The sequence below is a fragment of the Dipodomys ordii genome, unplaced genomic scaffold (genome assembly GCF_000151885.1).
Source record: "Dipodomys ordii isolate 6190 unplaced genomic scaffold, Dord_2.0 Scaffold70, whole genome shotgun sequence".
In the NCBI taxonomy this organism is placed as follows: Eukaryota; Metazoa; Chordata; class Mammalia; order Rodentia; family Heteromyidae; genus Dipodomys; species Dipodomys ordii.
Genome location: NW_012267286.1, coordinates 2,580,550 through 2,594,589, shown reverse-complemented (window position 1 = coordinate 2,594,589; position 14,040 = coordinate 2,580,550). Strand labels below are relative to the sequence as shown.

Below are 14,040 nucleotides of genomic sequence, written 5' to 3'. Positions count from 1 at the left end.
GAAGGTCAGTGAGGTGTATGAAGGTAAGCAAACTGATTTCATCCATGATATTCCTATGTATCTACAAAGGATTGTGAAGAGACGTTAGTGGAGGAGAGCCAAAGAATTATATCAGGTTCTGAAATGTTTGATGATATTGGGCCTTTGTGGGAATACTGAGTCTTAGGTGTGAGTTTAGAAATAAAATTTTAGAAATAAAATAGCTAGAAAAATAAAACTGATTTAGTAAGTGCTGATTTTTGGAAGACATTGCCAAGAGTAAATAAGTAGGTAGCAGATTGTTAGTATCATATGTATATACCTTATGCTGAGTATGGAAGATGACTCAGTTCCATGTGCAAAATAGACTATAGTAAAACTGAAGGCTCTTTTATAATCAGTGCTAATATAAAGCCACACTTTAATCTGTTCTACACTGATTCATACCAACTTTAGTGCTAACTTTTCCTTATATGCTTGCAACTAAGATTAGTATAAAAAATATGACCAGGTAGTCACAAAATGACATATTTTATGGGGGAAAATAGCATTTTAGTTCCTCAGTGAGGTCCATTATTAAAAAAAAGTGGGGTAGAAATTACAGTAGCAGGTGGCATTTGTAGAAGTTTTGAATCACACCTGCTGAGTGGTAGATTTATGATATTTACTGAATAGACAGGACTAGCTAAGTAATAAGCTACATTATTTTGATATGTTGGGCACTCTGGGGCTTTGCTCTCAGCCACATGGCACTAAAAAGTATTATCAGAAAAAAAATAATTCCTTTCAAAGCTGCATGTTCAAAGAATTTATTTGGAAAGGCAAGCACAGAGAAGCACTCGCAGTATAGAGGTTCCATGAATTCATAGACATGAAAAAAAGCCTTCTTTAAGCAGTAACTATTTCTGCGATGGAAAATCTCAACATTTTCCTCAATTACTTGAATTCAAAAATTTTAATTAAGGTTTAACATTTGCAATACTTTTGACACCATTAAAAGAAACACACACACACACACACACACACACACACACACACACACACACACACACACTTGCCCTTAAACTGAGTCCTGGTGGCTCATACCTGTAACTCTAGCTACTTAGGAGGCTGAGATCTGAGGACTATGGTTAGAAGGCAGCTTGGGCAAGAAAACTCGTGAGTTTCTTATCTCCAGTCTCCCACCACAATGCCAGAAGTAGAGCTGTGACTCAAGTGGTCAAGCCATACCATGAGAAAAAACAAAAAACAAAACACCAAAAAAACCCCACAAAAATCTCAGAGACAGCACCCAGTACCTAAGTTCAAGTTCCAGGACTTGCATACACACCCACACAACAGTTCATTTTAGCCACCTTTTGCTATCTATATGAATTAAGTAAAGCATACACAAACACAAAAATATTCTCACATAGTTTGGGTTCATGTTATTTCCATAAATTGAAGAGCAAAGGACATTTTAAATATCTATAGTCAATTTTATTTCATCCTTGTACAAAGATTCAACCCTCCCTCCATTTTCTTCTCCTTAAAATGCTCTTTCATCAAGGTATTTCCCTGCCTTTTACCAGATGAATTCATTTTAGATTTCTCAAAGGATAGACCATAGAATCATTTTAGATTGTTTGTTCCAAGTCTTGGAAGGAATATTTCCAGGAACTTTTGTCTCATCATCTGTCCCTCAAGATTGAAACAAGGATTTCTTAGAGGCCAATCACTAAATCCAATAGACTCAATTAATTTAGACTGACAAAAATTAAAATAAGCCTTTTATTTACAGTATCCCATAAGCAAAGTTCAATATTTTCCTTTACTTGTAAATGTATATAACAATTATAGTAATTACTGTAACAGTGATTTTTTTTACCATCAATAAATAATTTTATATGACCTGACAGGCTTTTGTTGCAGGTATATTAAAATGTTGTTTCTACATCCATCTCCTCTCAAATCTTCTCATTGGAACTTGTCATTCAGTAGTTTAATGAATGGAGTTAACAGTTATTGTTTAAAAATGCTTATGATTGGATTTCTAGATGGTTGTTTTTTGTGATTCTATGCATTATGTTTTTGAAATATATTTCTACTTATTGAACCATCAAGTGTACTTTTTCCTAGAATTCTCTGGGTTGCTCAACTATTTTCTCTCCAAGACCTTTTGTTTCTCATTTTCTTTGGAAATGTTCCATCTTAAATTCGAATTTTCCTTCATCCCACTTCAACTATGAAACTCCGAGGTAACAGGCTTGTGTCTCATTTCTCCCTTACTTTTGTTTTGGAATCATTCAGATTTCTTTTTTTTAATTGACATACATGAACTGGATTCCTACGTGACATATTTCTGCATGTATATAATATCCTGGGACCATACTTATCTCTTCTATGACCCTTTCTTTCTACCCTTGCACCCCATTCTTTTGAAGGAAAATTGTCTAGATCATTTAAAACCTACTTTTACAAAAGAGATTCTTTGACTTCCTTTTATTATTTACTTTCCTGAGCATCAGTAGCAAAATGATGAAGTAAAGTTTTGTAGTTGAGTTTTAAAATTAGCATATGTTAATAATACAAGGGGATTTCCTTGTGACTCTGGTATAGATGCATAATTATAGTATGCTTTGAAGAAGTTCACCCCTTCTATATATTCTTATTCTCTTTTCCTCTGTCATATTCAAGAAGTGTTTGGTGAGTTTCTTTAGGTTGTATGTGAGTGCATATGTTTATACGTATATGTGTATGTTTATATACACATAGCATACTTGCAACTTATTCACCTTTCAATATTCTTTCTTTTTTCTATATTCCTCCAACTGATTGCTCCAACAAACCATCATATTGCATTCATATCCCATAATTACTATGTTATTTTTAATTTCACACACACCTAGGATTCTAATGGCTATTATGAAACTGAGTTACATTTCTTTTGTCTCTTGTCCCTGAATTTATATTGTGACTGCCTACTTATGCAATTGTTTATCATATGCATAATTATATATTATGTAATAAATTTTATGTAATACATTATAATACATATCTACTATCTTTTTAAAGCCAAAAATCAAGTGGGAAATAATTTGTAGCAAGATGAATCAAAATTAAATTCTAAACGTCTTTTAGTGGCATGAGTCTAGGTGTAGCAAGCAGACAAGACAAATTTTCTGAAAGTACATAGTAGGCATTTAAAGACTGAATTTTTGTTTCTTTGGAAGTGAGAACTTGACAAGGTCTCTCACTCCTGAGAGCACACACTCTACATCTGTGCCTAAACAACAAACAAATGAGCATGCTCACACTGGCTCAATTCACACTTCTGAATGTTCTTTAAGTGCTGCCACTTGCACCCTCAATTGAATACATGTGGCTTTGCTCTTCTCCCTCTGTTGGCAGGGATCCTTAGAGACAGACTTTTAGTTTTGTAACTTCCTCACAGACTAATGTTTTACATGATTTAGACAAACCATTCTTTGCAGTATGATTTTTTCCTGTGATGTTATGCCTAAAAGTCCTTGTCCAATTCATTATAGGTTATATATTTAATTCTTTAGAGACAGATATTTTTGTTTAGTGTTTAGTTTCTTTAAAATTTGATCCTTCAGTGCATCGGAGCTTTATTCTGGTGATACTTTCATGCTCCAAATAGATGCTTTTAGCATGTCCTTCCTTCCTTCCTTTCTTCCTTCCTTCCTGCCTTCCTGCCTTCTTTACTTTATCTTCTCTCTCTTTCTTTCTGCTTAGTAGAACTGGGGTTTGAACTTGAGGCCTTAGACTTGACAGGAAGGTGCTCTACCCCTTGAGCCACACCTGAGCCAGAAGATTTTGTTGTTGTTGTTTTCATTGAGCATACCTGGTACCAAGAATATGCCCTATCTGAGGGGTCAATGAGGATAGTGATGATCTTGGCTTTGGGGATGAGAGATGCAGCTCTCCGGGGAGCATCTTCTGAATGGAAGTAATTAGCGCTCTTTTCAAACAGAAAATCACTTGTAATGTTGGAAGGTGTAGGGAAAAAGTCCATATACCTGAAGGCAGAGAGAAAAATAATTCATTAGCTTGGGATCTTCTTTTCTTGTCCTCTGGATGAGAATTAATTTGTAACTTCTAATTATTGTGTAATAAGATAATTCAAGTGATGCTTTTTCGTATACTTCTAATGTTTTATAAACAAAATACTATTGCTTTTATGATTAATTTTAGGCAGGGAAATGATAGAATTGGAGTGAGAAAGAAAAGAAGATGATCTGTGGTACCACAAACCAACTCTAGAAATAAATTGACTTCTGGAAAAGGTGGGGAGGGAGGGAATCTTACCCTTTCGCTTGGATATTTTAAGATTGTAAATGTGTGTTTACAAATTTGAAGGCCAAACTTGTAAGATGAGATGGAAGTTTACACGACAGAAAGATGTGTAAGCCAAAATATCTATAAAATTCTAAACTGATTAAGGCGTAGCCGTGCTCCTTTAAAAAGAAAAAAATAACACTTCTGTATAATCTGTAGTGTATGTTACCATGTGAGCACATTATAGTCTATCTACAGTAATGAAGAGGATTTTTCCTGCCAGTTGATCCTGCCGTGCCTGGTAGGTTCACTTCTCCATATGCTGTCAGAACATTCTTCTGTGTGTAGGTTATAGAACCAATATATTCTGAGGTTAATTCAGTACAAGGCTTTAATTATGTGCGTCACCCTCCTTACAGCTCCTCACTTCTCTAACCCTCAAATGTTCTAGAAATAAATAATGAGAGCAATTAAGAATTCATATAAGACACTTATTTTCCTCTTTGACATTTGTTATTATGTTTCCCGAATGTGGAGTGCAGAAGAGCGCTCATCTATATTCCTGCTTAACAATTTGTGTTCCATTTGAGCTCACTGATAAGAGGGAATTGCCTTTCTGACTTTGGTAACTTGCAGACAATGCGCAAACTTGTTCGGCCTTTTCAAAGCAAGGCAGATGGTCATATTCTAGATGCAAAGAGGGAATGTTTCTGCTCACAAAGGGAAGATGAGTCTGTTCACCAGCTTTGTTTCTGCCCAGTGTTAACCATTGCTACTTCTGAGAAAGAAAGATAGACTCATGAATGAGGATGACATACAAGATTACAGTCTACAAACATGCACACTGAGGAAATTTTTGTACTGGTGAGATTTTTGTTTACTTGCAAGTCAAATCTAAGATTACATTTCCTAGGAAATTGGAATAGAATTAGAAAAATGATTGCCAGAGTGATGATCATCTCCAATATCAAGTTTATTCCATTTCATACATGAAAAATGTTATGGTAATGTTTTCATAATTTATCAATTGCAAATTAGTATTTCTCTCGTGCATGTGAGTGACTAGAATTGATATCGTTTGGGGAATGCTCGATTATCATTTGTGTGAGAAATATGTGTTGCGGTATAACACATACAGTTTATGTGGTTAATGGAGATACATGTCACAGAATATAAAATAAAGCAACCTACTGATTTATTTGAATCCACCAGCATCATTGGGAGGACAAATTATGTGTGAAGAAAATGTAGTCTGTGTAAAATAATAGTATGCTTAAAGAGAATTTTAAATATCCTTATGAATAATTCTGGTGAAAAAATATCCCATAATGTTCTTTATTCAATCATTTTAACTTACCAGAAAAATATTATCATTATTGCACTGTCCAAATCAAATTATAGGCAACACTGATTAAACATATCATCATTATAAATTAATTTCTAATTCACTGTGGTAGAATTGAGCATAACAAATTTATTCTCCAATTATGCAGATGCCATGCATACATCTGTAATTGGTCTGTAGTGATGGAGCATGTGTTCATAATAGAGTTTATTTTCTTTGTTGTTTTCCTTACCAGTCGATTCCTTTGTGGTAGTTGTTGCCATTAAAAAATTGAACTTCTTCGAATGTTTTTGGGCTGGGGAGGTTGCCGATGATGGAAGGGTGCATAAGAAGAAATAAATAAAGTGCAGTTGTTCCTATTACAAAGAGGAAGGTAGAGGTTATATGGGAATAAATGAAAAAGTAAGACAGCAATTTATTTCCAATAGTAATATTTAGAAGGCCAACTCAGATGTCAAAGTGGTCTCTTTAAAATCAAGTTCATTTCAATGTAGGAATATTCCAACTGGTGTGTGTGTGTGTGTGTGTGTGTGTGTGTGTTATTAATCACTGTGGTTTTATTTGCACTAATAAAGTGGTCTGATGATCCAGCTGGGATAGAATTCCAGAAGTTAGGTGATTTAATTTCCCTTCTGGAGTTAAATGGTTAAAAACATAAAAGACATGGGCTGTCTCTATCTTCATTTCTAGAAACAGACATAGTACCTGAATCTGGTAGGCCTTCCATTGACAGTTAAACTTGAGCCAAACCGTTCAAATAGATTGAGTCAATAAAGAAAAAGAGAAAGAGAGAGGGAAAAGAAATATTTGAATCATGAAGAAGAAAAGGAAAGAGATTGAGAGGGAGAGAAACAAAAGAGATCGACTGACTTATCCTTAGTAATTAAATGTGGACACATACAAGGCACTAAGAAATATTTTTAAATTGTTGCTGGATATCAATAATGAATATTCTATACTATTCTATAAACCCATTCATTACTATGAAGAGCTGTTTCATTATCTTCAAGTAGTTGTACAAAGTGGTTCAAATTCAGCATGTCATTTTATAAGGATAGTGCCTCTTGGTCAATGTCAACTCTCCCATTATTCTCTAAAAAAATGTACAATCACCCTCTCAGTCATTCCCAGGTTTCCCCTTGGATCTAGAAACTCTCCACTTTCTGTTCAGAATCTTACGCCTTTTCTAGGAGCTGGAGGTTTTCAGGAGTCCTCTGAGTAGAAGAGAGAGAAAGCTCTCCCAACAGGAAAAAGGGATATGTGGTTTTACATTGTATCATGAGCCACGAAATCTTCGGTTTCAGTATTTTTGTGAAAGAAATCTGAAGGCTTCATACATGTAATCCTCTAAAAGAAAGTATATATATATATATATATATATATATATATATATATATACACACACACACATATATACATATATATGTATATATACATATATATATATATGCTCTTAATTTCAATATACCAGATTAAGCCAGCTGAATCAAGAAAAGTTTATAGTACTGACCATGGAAACACTGATCTTCTGGAAGATTTAAGACCAATGAACTATGCTCTAAGACTTATTGTGCTAAATTTAACCTTATGAAGAAATCTTCTTGCACTGGTAATATTACAATTTGACTCTTAAGGATCAAGGATGCAATGCTGTCCTGAGGCACATCAAACAACCACAATGTGAAGCTCAAATACAATTAAGTCCAAGGCTGCCACTTGTCTACTAATGTTTTTTCCCCACCCTTACTCCCTCAGTTTCAGCAAACAAAAATCCCTTTAATATTTGTGCCATGGCAAATTGGAATACCTATCCATCCATCCATTCTCACCCCATACCAGCTGAACAGATAGGAGTTAGAGGTTCATTTTTGAATCTCCTTTTTATTGTAAGGGTTGCATGCACCATGCTGAAATTGCTGAAAGCCAGTGCACTGAAAGGCCAGATTGTTAGCATTTGTCTGTGACTCCCCTCCAGGGAATTACAGTCTCTGAAAGCCAAGGAAGTTTTGCCAACTAAAGCAATACAGAGAACTTAATATGACTCACACTTCTATACTGGATTTTAAGAATTATTCTATTTCCATATTGAAATAATATATTCATAGGAGGTAAGATATAATATTAGTATCCAATTTCTTTCTCTCTTTTTGTCTTCTTATTTGTTCTTTTGTCTGGAAAAAGTCAAAATGAGCTAAAAATTTCATCATTGCCATACTAGTAGGTCAAATATTAAAATCTTCATGTATAACTTATTGTTTTTATAAATACAAACAACAAGAATAAGGGGGCAGATTTATAACTATGAACTTGTAATTTTTCTAGCAGAACTAAAAAGTAAAATCATTCAGTGACAAATGATAGAGAATATCTTTAAATTAAAATGCTCACATAAATTTTACAACACAGAAATGTGTTATTTCTTTAGTTGTCCTGGCAGAGTTAGTAGTGAAGATAGTAATCACCAACAAAAATGTGATCTATCTGAAAATACGTGGTCCTTTTTTTCTCCTCTATGGATATGTGTTAACATACTGTTGTAATACAATTTATATTCCTAGAGGAAGAAAAGATTTCAACAACCAATATCTAATAGTCTGGAAATATTGCCCACAACCTTTAAAATGATCTACTTGCTTATATTACAAATATCTTCATTGGAGCTGGGCTTATTTGTTGTGACTTTGTTTTGTGTTTCGGTTTGTGTACTCACGAATAAAAATGCTTGTAGTTGAAGTAGTGAATTCAAAATGCAGCAACTCAATAAAAACTTTAATTAATCAGGACATGAGCAAAGTGTATAAAACTGTCACATCTAGAAGAAAGTATAAAATATTCTAATTGAAAGTGTCATCCCATTGGTGAGTTATTTTCTCTTTTACTATATTCTATCCCGGTGTCCTTCAGTTCAGGAGAAAATTTCAAGGAAAAATGTTTATGGAGACATTGTTGTTATCAGAAAATGAGTCCAACATATTAACATTGAGTGATTGTTAAAAACAAATTAAAACACAACTGCCAGGTTTGAGTGGCTCATATTTGTAATCCTAACTACTCATGAAACTAAGTTCCAAGGATCAACATAAAAAGCCAGGCAGGACAGGCAAATCTGAGAGATTCTTATCTCCAGTTAACCACACAACTGGTAACTGATACTGTGGCTCAAGTGGTAGAATGTCAGTTGTAAGCAAAAAAAGTTTAGCAAGAGCACAAGGTCCTGAATTCAAGCCCCAGTACCAGCAATCATACATGTGAAATATCAGAGTGTCATCATAATGGCTGTATCTCTGAATAAACATCCACACAAGGAGAGTATGCAGTGTAAAATATCTTAAATTTATCCAGATCACTTTTGCATAATTGAATTTGGGAATTAATTAAGCAGAGCCACAATTTTTTTTTAATGAGAATTACAGTCAAACACTGGTGGTTCGTGATTGACATCCTACTAGTCAAGAGAATAAGAGCTGATGATTGAATTCAAAGCCAATGTGGGCAGAAAAGTCTGGGAGAACTTTATTTCCAACTAACCAGAAAAAAAAATCACAGAGTTGTAGCTTAACTGATAAGAGCATCAATCTTGAGTGAAAAAGCCAAATTACAGAGTGAGGCCTTAAGTTTAACCTCAGAACTGGTTTGTATGTGCACATACACATGCATACACACACAAATTCAAAAAGTATAACTGGTACAATGAAAATCAAAACGTTCAAAGTATGACATTTATTCCAATGCATTTAGTTTTCAACTACAAATTTGTGGTTAAATAATTTAATGCTTACGTCATGGCCAGGTTACAGACCTCTTGAGAGTTGTGGAATAAAAGTGCTTCATGGAAATAAATGAGAGCTCAAAGAACCCATAGGGACATCTATGAATGTCACAAAATGAAATCTAATCCACTAGTGCCATACAAAAATGTATCACATAGTAACACAAAAGTAAGTAACACAATTGACTATGTTTACCTGTTTTTTGTGGCCCAATTACAAGGAACTTTGGTAAATGGTCACAAGTTTTCTCCCTGGACCAGATGTCTCTGTGCCGTTTATCATCACATGGATTCTGCAAGAAGGAAAAATTACAAAACCTACTGAACGCTTGTCACTATTCCCTAACAATTATTCAAAAGACGTGATCAAATCCCTGCCTAATCTAGCACTAGGAATTAGACCCTCCTCTGGTTTTGTTATGTCCAAAGCTTTTCATACAATTTGATTGGCCATTTCTCTTATCTCGAAGCTGGAACTCAGCTTCAATGTTAATCCTGCTGTCAACATCTGATGTGTGCCACTCTGCTTATTGGAAGAGGTTACCCAAGTTGGAGGTGTATGTTTTCTCTCAATATCTCAGATGCCTTTTTTGACTCAATCTGGTTTGATCACAGGTTTTTATAGCTTATTCTCACCTGTTTTGAAATATAAAAATATTAAAGGCTAAATATCATTTTCCAAAGTTATTTCCCTTGACATAGACTGCTTAAAGATCATATTTGTCATATAAGTTGTTTTATATTATGATTCTTTTGATCATTTTGCCAAATGCAAATGCTGCATAGTCACACAAAAATGTGTGCCATTCCTTGTATTTGTGTTTGTGTGTGCACCAGAGAACACTGAATGAAGAGAAAATGTGAAAAGCAGCCCAGGAAGCAGTGTTATTTGGTGAGTTACATTTCCAAGTTTACCTTGGCTCTTTTTTCATCATGCTAATAAAAAATATTCATAAATGGAGCAGACATTCTAGCAGAAACAGAAGACATGTATGCATCTCCCTTTTCCACCTTTGGTCCAGTTACTGTTGTTGTTTACTGTTTCACTCAAAGGAACAGAGATACTTTCTAAGGCTCATGAATAGCATGATTCTATCAGTGCAGGATTTGACTGTCTTGGTGACATTCACCCTCAAGAAGACAACAACTCAGATCAAACCTGAGGGTAGTTGAAAGTAGCCATTTAGACTTCTCTGCCCTCATATCTTTGGCCCTCATAGAGCACCAGGCTCCCCACATCTGAACCATTGACATGTTCCATTAGAAAATATTGCTTCAGATCAAAGGATATGCGTACCTTCTGAGAAAGGAAGTAAGGCCAGCCATGGGCCTGGGGATTGAGTCAGTGACTCTTACTAGTATTCCTAACCAGAATGCATTGTGGTAGCAACACCTCTTGAAACACATGGTTAAGTCTCCAGCTTGTAGATACAGTGGTCCCTTTAAATATAAAGCTAGTATTTGGTGAGGTATCTCCACAGGGGTGTATAATGAAGTCTAAGGATTAAAGAGTGACACCTCTCAGCACCATTCTCAGTGAGCTTCTTGGAGAATCTGTGTTTTTCAATCTCACAACTTCTAAGTTCTGTGTCCCTAGGAATCCTAGTCTTCAAGGAGGGGTTCTTCCACTTGGGGGCCTGATCACAAAAGTGATCAGATCCTGCTTCTCCAGGATACTCCTTATGGCAGTGACCACTCACTCCATGAAATCTAAACAAGGTCTTGAGCCAAATGCATTTTATACTCCTCCTCCAACCACCATAAGCAGGAAGTACAACAATCAGCAATGTATGAAGGCCCCTGCGTTATGTTAGAATTTACTTTAGAAAAGCTTAAGAATATATCTCGGATTCTGAACATCAAACTAATGTCTGTAGAAACTACAACAAAACTTGGTCATTGTAGTAAATTCTATGCTGGTTTTACTTTACATCACAGTGATTTTATTTTGTTTTAGAAACAAATGTTTATTTTCAACACTATTTCTACACAGTATTCTCTATAATCCAACGTTAGCTTAACTCTCTAGGCATGATTTTCTTTGTGGCAGAGAAGGTTCAACTATTCTCTTATTCTTCAGTTAATAAGAGGACATTCTCCCTTCCCATTTTAATTCACAATTGCTCATATACTCTAGCTTTCTTCCAAGGAAGAATTTCAGTCCAGTCCAATTAAAAGTGACAAAACAATACAAAGTATCCGTGTGTGTGTGTGTGTGTGTGTGTGTGTGTGTGTGTGTGTGTGTGTGCTGGACCTAGGGCTTGAACTCAGGGCCTGAGAGCTATCCCTTAACTTTGTCCTCTCAACACTAGACACTAGAGCTCTACCATTTAACCACAACTCTACTTCCAACGTTTTGGTGGTTAATTGGAAATTAGAGTTCTTAAGGACTTTCTTGCTCTGGCTGACTTTGATGTACGTTTGAAGTGTGATGTGAACCATGTAGACATGTGGCTTCATAAACACAAAGTCTTCACTGTTTCCCTTCATGGCACTCCCATCCAATTTGTTCCTTTTTCAAAATTTTATTTTATTGTAAAGATGTTATAGAAGAGGGATTACAGTTACATGAGTAAGGTAATGAGTACATTTCTTGTTGAGCATTGTTACCCCTCCTTTGTTTTTCTTCTACTATCCTTTCCCTCCCCCACCTCCAATTAGTCCTTACTCTATCCTCACAACCTCATATTAGAACTTAAACATTGTTTTTAATCACATAACCAAACACCTTATTTATAAAGAACCTCATTGCTCAACTAATTTTATCCCCTTCAGTCATGGGGCTTGAACTCAGGGCCTGGGCACTGTCCCTGAGCTCTTTTGGTCAAGGCTAGAACTCTACCACTTTGTACCACAGTGCCACTTCCAGTTTTCTGGTGGCTCATTAGAAATAAGAGTCTCACAGGCTTTCCTGCCTGGGCTGGCTTTGAACTGCAATCTTCAGATCTCAGCCTCCTGAGTAGTTAGGATTGCAAGCATAAGGCACCAGGGCCTGGCCCTCACCTCTAGTTTTTGCAATAAGGAGTTTCTATCATTTACACTTATTGAATTTCCCCACTGAGTAAATAATAAATATCAGAATAGGTATTCTGTTAGTTTGTGTAATGATGGTCTCTGTAGGATTAGTATAGATAGAAGAACAAAGCAATGGGCTAACCTGTGCCACTGGTGCAAGCCAGTCTTATCTGTGAAATCATTCCTGTTCATGTTGAGCAAGGCCACTGATATTCACTTAACGGACCGGAGTACAACCTCTTTCTCATTCTGATGGATGGTTGCAAGACAGATTAAATAGAATCTTCACAAAAACCAGTACAATTAATATATCTTCACTTGAAAGACTTTGCTTTGTCTCTGACATATAAATCCCTTCCCTTTGATATATAATGATGTGAGTTATTTCTGTTTGTTCTTTTCCAGATGCTAGGCTGATAGTAGGTTATCAACTAATATCATCCAAATGTTATATTTTTTGCTCTTCTAAATGTTTTTCTTCCCAATAATTCAATTTAAATTACTTCAATACTTCCTGGAGGTACACTAGATTCTCTGGCATTTGTATTCCCCTATCTCAGTGGTCTATTTTCTTTCTCACTGTGTTCTTTCTAGGTTGTGAGATTTTAGCATTTTTCAGAGGCATATATTTCTTCTTTCCTCTCAATGTGACATATTTCTTCTTGCCTGTTAGTCACAACTTTATTAACAGAGTAGTTCTATTTCTGTGTGTGTGTGTGTGTGTGTGTGCTAGAAATATTTATTTAGACTATTCCTTATACTGTGTGAATATTTGAGAACCAACAGACAATATCCAACTTTTATTGATCATCTTGTGTATTCCAAGTACCTCCTGATTTAGATTACTTCTAATCCTCAAAGCAACCTGATAAGCCAGAAATTATTATCCCTTCCTTATAGCCAAGGAAATGGAGATGCAAGGTGTTTTATTTACATCATGCTGAAGGTCACACAACAAGTTAGTTTTAGCTTTTTATATGAAATCCTAACTTGAGATGAACTCTGTGTGTGTGTGTGTGTGTGTGTGTGTGTGTGTGTGTGTGTGTGAAGTTTTACCAATCATTGGGAAGGTCAACATACCTCCTCAGGAAAATGTTAAACATTTCTCTTAACTTTTATTACTATTCTGTTGCTATTATTTTAAGTTTAAAAGTCAGAAAATTATAGAGCAATTATGTATATCCCTTCTCATCCTTCAATTGGATTATTCCCTGCAAAACTAAAACTGCAATAATAGTAATTTACTGCTTCAAGTATGGAGTTTAAGGATACCCTTAAACTCTGAAAAAGGAATTTAGTTAAAATTGCTTTAGGCAGCTGTGGCTGTAGTGCCAGGCTAGTAAATATGCTGAGAATTCAGCTTTCATAGAGAAAAAGGTAAAGCCAATAGTTTCATACAAGAAATATATATATATATATATGTATATATATATACATATATATTTATATATATATACATATATATAGATATACATATATATATACACACACACACGTGTGTATTTATTTATATATATATCTGAGACAAGCTTACTGTTATGTTGACATAAGTAAGACAGAAAATTCTCTGAAGCACAGAAGTGTGTTTACATATGTATATATTCACATATATGAGTATACGAACAATACATATGTTTATATATTCATATAT

At 35.0% G+C, this 14,040-nt stretch overlaps 1 protein-coding gene across 1 annotated transcript in view; it reads right to left on the bottom strand.

The window, feature by feature from the left end:
* The window catches only part of Ndst4 (N-deacetylase/N-sulfotransferase (heparan glucosaminyl) 4), a 237,482-nt gene that overhangs the window by 12,269 nt on the left and 211,173 nt on the right, over positions 1–14,040 (bottom strand). The window contains exons 7-9 of the mRNA XM_013023770.1: positions 9,571–9,667; positions 5,838–5,961; positions 3,827–4,001 (exon numbers count right to left, since the gene is read on the bottom strand). Coding sequence (XP_012879224.1) covers positions 3,827–4,001; positions 5,838–5,961; positions 9,571–9,667 — 396 coding nt within the window. The remainder of the gene's footprint in view (positions 1–3,826; positions 4,002–5,837; positions 5,962–9,570; positions 9,668–14,040) is intronic.